The sequence below is a fragment of the Nematolebias whitei genome, chromosome 1 (genome assembly GCF_014905685.2).
Source record: "Nematolebias whitei isolate Nwh7 chromosome 1, NemWhi1, whole genome shotgun sequence".
Classification (NCBI taxonomy): Eukaryota; Metazoa; Chordata; class Actinopteri; order Cyprinodontiformes; family Rivulidae; genus Nematolebias; species Nematolebias whitei.
The window spans coordinates 82,751,546-82,759,907 of NC_056498.1; the positions used below are offsets into that span (position 1 = coordinate 82,751,546).

Sequence of the window (8,362 nt, forward strand, 5' to 3'; positions counted from 1 at the left end):
TGAAAGTTTCATTTTTATCATTACATTATGGAAAATAATGACCTTTATCACTATATGCTAATTTTTTGAAAAGGACCTGTATGTTTGTGTACCTTGCATAACTGCATGAACCTACATTGTGCAGCACAACTCTGTACATTTTTTTGTCTTTACCTTACCCTGATGACTGTTACTGAAGGGAATCAGCCAGGGATACATTGTCCAAACAGTATAATGTATAATGATAATAATGTGTTGTCGTCATTGTATGTTTCCATAAAATGGTGAAATTGGCTTTCTGCATTTAACCCATCCACCCCAAGGTGGAGTAGTGGGCAGCTATTCAAAACACCCGGGGATAGTAGATGGTTGGACGGTATTTGGACTTAATGAGCTTCATGTGGGAAAGGCCGACTCGCATAAATAAGTGGAGCTGAATAATACAGTCAAGGAGGTAACACATTTCCTCATGTTGGGGTACTTTTCTTCTCTGGGTAAATTCTAGAACTGTCCATGAACCCTGACCTTATGTCAACTTGTAGTTTCCAAATCTCGTCGTCCACTCCAGAAAAGTTTAGGTGAACCAGTGTTTCAATCTTTGACATCAGTGAACCTCAGCATCTTCCTGAAAAGAGTAGCACATGAATGTAGTAATTGGCTCCAGTAAAACAAAGTCTTGAAAGCGTTTGTCACACTCTGACATACGGTTCTCATTCTGCTCTGTGTAACGTGCACGTCAAGTTGCACACATGCCTTCCATTGCGTCTCCAGCTCTGACGCGAGGTTCTTGAAGTTAGCCAAATCACAGCGCTGCAGCTTTAAGGAGCGATGTTGCACTGAGTGGATCGTATCGATCACCGTTTTGTCTTTTCCTTGCAGCTCTACATTAAGGTCAGTCAACATGTTGGTTAGATCAGTTAAAAATGCTAAATTGGAGGCTAACCAGGCAACTCGATAGCTTGCTAGGTTTTTGTGCAGTTGTATGCACATGCGTGGTGACCCACGTGTCAGAAAAAGTCACGTCTCAGACTGGCTGCCCCTGTATGTCAATCAAATAACTTTCATAGTGAGGATGGATGATAGGCTGACGTCTATTTCAATGCCATGCCATCTACCCATGATACTTTGTGATCGATCGGAAGATCGTGATCGACCGGAAGATCGTGATCGATGTATTGGGCAGCCCTGCCTTAGATAATATTTATGATACAGTTTCTGTACTTTTTGATTTGCCTGTTCAGGAAAAACAACTCTGATCAAAGCTCTGACTGGGGACAGCAGTCTGCAGCCCAGGAACCAGCTGTTTGCAACTCTGGACGTGACGGTCCACGCGGGTCAGCTGCCCAATCACATGACGGTGCTGTACGTGGACACCATTGGCTTCTTGTCCCAGCTCCCTCACATGCTTGTTGACTCCTTCTCTGCCACCTTGGAAGACATAAAACACTCAGTATGGAGCCAAACTTTTCTCCTAAACTAGTCTCAGCGGGATTTCAATTGTATGCACTTAATTTTTATTAGAGCTTAAAACTGGATTTAAAAAAATCTCATAGAGAAAAAATATTAACAGATTAAATTTTTTATTAAAACTTAAGTTTTGTTTTTTATTCTTGATATCCTAAAAGACAAACTTCTGGCTGATGTATGAGCTTCTACTGAATAGGTTCAAACTTTAACAATACAATTAACTAAAACGTCAAATTCCTTGAGAAGAAATGTTTCTGTGCTCGTTTAACCTCACCACCTTTCAGGGTTAGTGACTCGGTCATCTTTCTTGTGCTTCCAGGATCTTTTGGTCCATGTCAGAGACATCAGTCATCCAGAGACAGTGAACCAGAAGGAGAACGTGCTGAATGTTTTAAGGAACTTGCAAATCTCAGACCGGCTGATGAACTCCATGATCGAGGTCCATAATAAAATTGACCTGGTTGACAAGTAAGAGGTTAAACTTCCTGTCTGTGTGATGAATAAAGATCATTTCTGCCATCAAAAAAGTGCACATGTCCCCTCTGACGTTGGGCTTAATACTGGTTGCATGATTCCAGTAAACAACAAACTCCAATAATTACAAATCACAGCTTATTGAATGATCTCAATTATAGTGTACAACTGGGAAGACTGACAAGCTAATGGCTTGCTGCCGTTTTAAGTCAACTCCAAGCTCAAATGGCAGTTTTTGCTAAAACTGTTTTATAAATCTTTACACCACGATCATTCTCATTTTACACAGTTACTGTAATTTCTGGACTATAGGCCGCTTCGTTTTTCACATGCTTTGAACTCCACGGCTTATACAATGTTGCAGCTAATTTATTTATTTATTTTTTTTGACAGGCTAACAAACTTCATGCATCCAAAACATTTAGCTTTGTCACACCCGGACGCTCACATTGCTGCCCAATACAAATGTTTCTTGGGGGGTGGGTCCTCGTGACTCAGTAGCTATGTTTACATGCGCAACATTTTTTGACTGGATTGAAATGTTTTCAGATTAAATAATTCAAATGTATCGTTTACATGGGCACAATCTGTTCATGACAAGCGTTTACATGCAGCGGGCTTTGTTCTGAACAGCAGTACTGACATGTGCAGAGTGGTAAACTCTCCTTAAAAAAACACAGAAGAAGAAGTTCTACTTCCGGGATGAACGTAAACAAACCTGAGCGCCCAAAATGAACCTGCGACAGGTTTTAATGATGGTGGAGACGTTACTGCACTCCCTGACTGAGCTATAGGTGATACAGATCATTTTGAGCTCTTTCAGAGTTTCTAGTAGAAATGTTGTGTCGCTCACCGACCAGTTTTACTTCCCTGACATGCTAACATTATTAGCATTAGCCAGGCGGAAATGGCAAAGTTGCACATGCGCAGTCAGGTCAGTTTTTCCACCATCAGATAAAAACGAACAAATGTTTACATGCGCACCGTTTGGGTTATGAATCGGCGTAAACCACCCGTTTCATTCTGATCACAAATCATTTCGGATCACGCTGAAGAAACAAAAAATAACCCGAACGAGGTGTTTACATGACACATTTTTGTTCCGAACGGCCGTTTGATCCGGTTACTTATGTCCATGTAAACATACCCAATGAGACTACCTGTATAAGTAAAGGTTAAAAAAATCTGACCAATGAAATTACCAAACAGGTCACAGTGGACCAATGAAGCCAATGGTTTCATTGGTCCACTGGGGAGGGGGGGAACAAAGTTTTCCCTCCCTCCCATTCTCTATTTTCTCTCCTCCCCTCCCCGTTGTGCCCACAAGGAGAAGGAAAACGTGATGAAGACGACAGCACAAGCTCATGGGCGCAGTGCGCAGCGTACATGTCCGTGGTGCGCAGGAGGAACATTAAAGTAGCAATCAGTGACTTCTTGGTAGGCTACTGTAGTTTTTGTAAGCCAGCCGTGTTACACCCACTGCTCTGAAACAAACAAACAAAAAAAAAACATTTACTGTACCTATCTGTGTATGTTACTGATACATATTTAATTAAAAGTTTTTAAAAATCTTTCTGTGTAAATATCTCATATTACAATGTGGACACCTGCGGTTTATAGACAAGTGTGGCCTATATATGTACAAAATTATTTTCTTTTTAAATTTAGTGGACGCAGCTTATATTCAGGTGCACTCAATAGTCTGGAAATTATGGTATACACATGCAATTCTGTGGTAATTTGTAAACATAACTTGAGTAGCTGCAGCAAGGTGTTGCATTTCCAGGGCATCTGAGGGTCATTTGAAGCAAGAATTTCTTAACATTTCTGTCAAAATAAGCATGTGATAAAAAAAACTGATGATGATGCAAAGGTCTCCGTCTTGTCAAAGCTCCAAAACTCACAGTTGAAACTTGTGCCTTCGTGTAAAAAGTTGGTTTTCTTTGCAAAAAGAGGCTGAGAACTTTACTGATTTTTTTATTATAAGCTTTGTGTGAAAAATGCTATGCTAAAAAGCTCAAACCACACCAAGTGTCTGCCATTTTGAGAACCGAAGAGAGACAGCCTATGTCACGTCAAGGGGCCTCCCTCCCATTTTCTTAGAGACACGCTGCTCGCTCCCTCACTATCCATCCTTCAGTTCAAACAGTCATACTGCCATCCACTGGTCAAAAAAAGGTACTACAACAAAACAATTACCAACATTTCTTCTTAAATTTGACAATAATTACTAATTGTCAAATTTCAAACAATATTGTTTATCACAATAATTTCTGAGACGCTTAATCGCCCAGCAAAATTTGTTATTGTAACAGGCCTAGTTTTTAATTATTCTACTAAAAGTTGTTTGACACATGAAAACACCAAATTACCGGTACTTAAAATATTTTTTCACCTAAGGATGTTGTCATTATTTTACTGGCGCACTGCATTCTGCGGCAGTGACGTACATCGGTTGTTGTGGGGACTAAAACACAAGGCTAAAAGTTGCAGCATGTGACAATAAAGTTACACTTTGCATCAGTCCTTATGCACAATATATGGGTCACAACAATCAGACATGATTTAACGTTATTGTATTAGCTGTGATGTTAACACCATGTACATTTTCTCTGGTGCTAACACAAAAGCGGACTCATTTCTGCCTCTGACAACATGCTCAGATTCAGATCAAAACGCTGAACATCAGATAATGTTTAAAAATAACCTTCACGCTGAACGGCGTACCAGAGCAACATGTCTGTCCAATACCCAGAATGCATTGCAGTGTAAATAAAATGGCAATGTTTGTGTGTTATTAATTTACAAAAATACAAACAGCCAACAGTATTTTTACGGTGTTGATTTTAGAGCTGAAGTAATTGTGTATGAAATAAGGTGTTTTGTTGCAACTAGTTGAAAATCCCTTTAAAACTGTTTCAGAGCAACTCAGTCAATGCTATTTAAATTTTTACACTGTCAGTTTTTAATGACAGATATTTCAGCAGAAATCTAACCGTTCCTGCTTAGGCTGCATCAGAACAGCTACCAATAGCTGCTGCTGCTAATCTTTTGCAAATGACCACAGAATTGCTTGTAATGTAAGTTTGATGACTCTTTAAAGGCTCTTACAGTCAAATGTTTACATGAGCCAATAAGAAATGTTAGAATTGCACCTGTTTTATGACAACAACAGTCCACTTTTGGCTTAACTCTGTTTGGACTAGCCATTAGCTTATCAGTCTTCAAAGAGTTAAACTCTATTCTCTAAACTGAATCAGTTCAAAGGATCATCTGCAACAAGTAAGATATTAACTTTTGACAAAAATCCACATCAAAGTGATTAAACTACCGTCTTTAATGTGCATATTTAGTTATCAGTCTGCAGAGCCCGATGCGTTGCTCGTATCAGCAGTGGAGGAGCGCAACCTGAACGTGCTGAAGAAAACCTTGGAAGAAAAGATTATGAAGTCCACGGGGAAACAAATTTTACACCTGAAGGTCGACCTCAGCTCTCCTCAGTTAAGGTGAGATTCTAAAAACGTTTGTCTGTCCATAACTCCAACCCTAGCCTTGATGTAAACGTGCGTCCTTTTTACAGCTGGCTGTACAAACAGGCTACGGTTCAGGACGTGCACGTTAATGCTGATGAAGGCACAGCTGTTGTCAAGGTCATCATCAGCGCCGCAGCTCATGGACGCTACAAGAAAGAGTTTGAAGGCAGATGAGAGCTTCACACAGAACAATGGCCGAAAAAATAAATCTGATCCACAAAGCGTTTAAGAAAATACTGTATTCACTTGGCAGTACTGGAAAAGATTTAATTTACAAATGTGTAAAGGAATAAGTTTTTGTAAAATATATTCATTGCATGTCAATGTTGATACAAAACAGTGTTCTAAGGTGAAATAAAAGAAAATACAGTTTAAAATTCAAGAAAGACAAAATTTCGTATCTAAAGAATCTGAGAAAATAAAAACAGCTGAGTTGGATCGTTTAGAATCACTTTTCATTGATAGAATTATAAAAACACTTTTATTCATCTGGCTGGAGCTCCTGGGCCTTAGTTTGTGGTTCGATCACTGAAGAACAGCGTGGGAGTGGTCCCACAAAGTCTTCTGCTATAATGTTCAGGTCCGATCCAGGTGTCTGCTGCTCCACCCACTTCCTCAAACACTCCCAGCTGCTGTAGGTCAGCATCCGCAGGGATTCCCTCAGGTTTTTGGTGATGTAGCTCCTTTCTTCTGTGAGATTCAGACCAGCAAGGAAGAATCCCTCTGTGGACACGGAGTAGCATCTCTATCTAAATATGCTCATTGTTTCAGTTTTACATGAATAAATAATACTAACTTTGTTGGGACGCAGTGGTGTAGTCTACAAGCTATGCAGGCATACTGAGTATAGCCACTAGAAAAGCTTTAGAATTTCAGTATACCCACTTACAAGTGCCCAATGATACGTGACATATCATTGTAAGTTATATCACGTGTCATTGATATTTTGAACTGCAGTTAAACACTTCCGTAATAATCTGTCTGTATGCAGCGCTTGTTTATTACATTCTCTTATCCAGCACAAACTCCCCCCCCCTGCTCCTCTCTCTGTAGACGATCCCCTCCTGTTCACTGAGGCTCACAGACATTGGCTGAGCTCAAGTTCACTGCACAGCTCACTGCTTTGACTGGTTCCTTATCCAGCTGCTCCTGTTTGACTGGCTGGGGCACAGCTGCTGCAGGAGCTCAGTCATTGTACGTGTGCAGCAGCCGCCACATGATTATCATGCGTTTGTGCAGTTACTTTAAACAGCTGCTGTTTGGAAATGACTGAGTTTTCACACCTCTGGTTTGTAATAGTTTGAAAATATACCAAATATTGTTTCCATAAAGAATTAAAAGTGATGTTAAACACATAAATTCAAATTATTAAACTTTTAAATTCATAGGATTCTGATTATCCCATAACCTAGAGTTCATATCATAATATCATAAGATTTCAAGAATCTGGAGAGTTGCCTGCAAAGGACATGGCTGAAGGTCAAGAATGGGCACTTGTAAACTTCAGGCCTTTGGGCGCAAACAGGTCTGACATCCCTGCATGGGCTCAGGAGCACTTTCACAAATCACTGTCTGTAAACACTGTTCACCGTGCCATCCATGAATGCTGCTTAAAGCTCAATCACACAGAGAAGAAGCCGTATGTGAACACCGTCCAGAGGTGCCATCAACCTTTCTGGTCCAAAGTTCATTTTAGAAAGGACCGTGGCAAAGTGGAAAACTCTTCTGAATTTAAAATAATTTTTGGAAACCATTAACACCAAGTCTTCTGTACTAGAGGATGGGGACCCTCCAGTCTGAAGTGCACAATTTAAACCCCTGCCTCTCTGATGGTATGAGGGTGCATTAGTTCCTATGACATGGGCAGCTTTTGCATCTAGAACATCAATGAAGCAAAGTATATAAGGTTTTAGAACGTGCTCCCATCCGGATGGCTATTTTCTTAAGAAAAGGTCTTAAATATTTTAGCAAGACAATGCTAAACCTCATACTGAGTCCATTACAGCAGCTTGTCTCTGGAGGGAATCCAGGTGGAAAATCTCCCAGCAGCCGGTCTTCTCAGTTCATGGGTGATTACAGACTGTTAAAAAGGAGGAAACATGTCCCTGTCTCGACTTGTCACTGCCATCAGATTCAAAATTACACCCCTTCCCAAGTAATAGTTTCTTAGTCTAAACATTTGATAAGTTTACTAAGTCCTACTGTGAACAAAACCAGGGTTTATGAGTTTTGAAAATCATTGCATTCTGCTTTAATTTACATTTTACACAATGTCCCAACCCTGTCAGATTATACGTGCAATCTATAGACCAGATGTGGACAACTTGTACTCTGTGGACCAAAAGTGGCCCTTGGACAATCTTCATCCAGCCCCCGATATCCTTAATTGAAAACAACTCTAAATAATTCTAACAAGGTTGAGTCAGGTCCTCTGACTGAAGAAGTCTTTTGGATAAAAGACAAAGCGTCTCAACAAAGAAGAATCTGTCCAGAGGACCTGACTTAACCTGGTTCCATTGATCTACCTGGATTATTGATCATGCATTAGGAAACTTAAATAAGATTTAAAAACCTGCATTTTATCAATGAAACAGAAGGAAGTCCAAAAGAAGCATCTTGGACAAATATACTGAACAAAAATATAAACACAACACTTTTGTTTTTGTTCCCGTTTTTCAGGAGCAGAACTCAAAGATCGAATACTTTTTCTGTGTTTCTCTCAAATATTGTTCAATAATTTGTGTAAATCTGTGAATAAAGGTGTGGCATATCAAGATGCTGATTAGACAGCATGATTATTGTACAGGTGTACCTTAGGCTGCCACTCTAAAATGTGCAGTTTTATCACACAGCCTGATGCCACGGATGTTGCACGTTTTGAAGGAGCGTGCTGCAACATGGGGCGATGG

At 40.0% G+C, this 8,362-nt stretch overlaps 1 protein-coding gene across 2 annotated transcripts in view; it reads left to right on the forward strand.

The window, feature by feature from the left end:
• Positions 1-5,698, forward strand: part of gtpbp6 (GTP binding protein 6 (putative)) — a 12,577-nt gene extending 6,879 nt beyond the window's left edge. For both annotated transcript variants that reach the window (XM_037687820.1, XM_037687828.1), the window contains exons 7-10: positions 1,221-1,429; positions 1,766-1,914; positions 5,274-5,426; positions 5,501-5,698. In XM_037687820.1, coding sequence (XP_037543748.1) covers positions 1,221-1,429; positions 1,766-1,914; positions 5,274-5,426; positions 5,501-5,627 — 638 coding nt within the window. In that variant the 3' untranslated portion in view covers positions 5,628-5,698. The remainder of the gene's footprint in view (positions 1-1,220; positions 1,430-1,765; positions 1,915-5,273; positions 5,427-5,500) is intronic.
• The last annotated feature ends 2,664 nt before the right edge of the window (positions 5,699-8,362 follow it).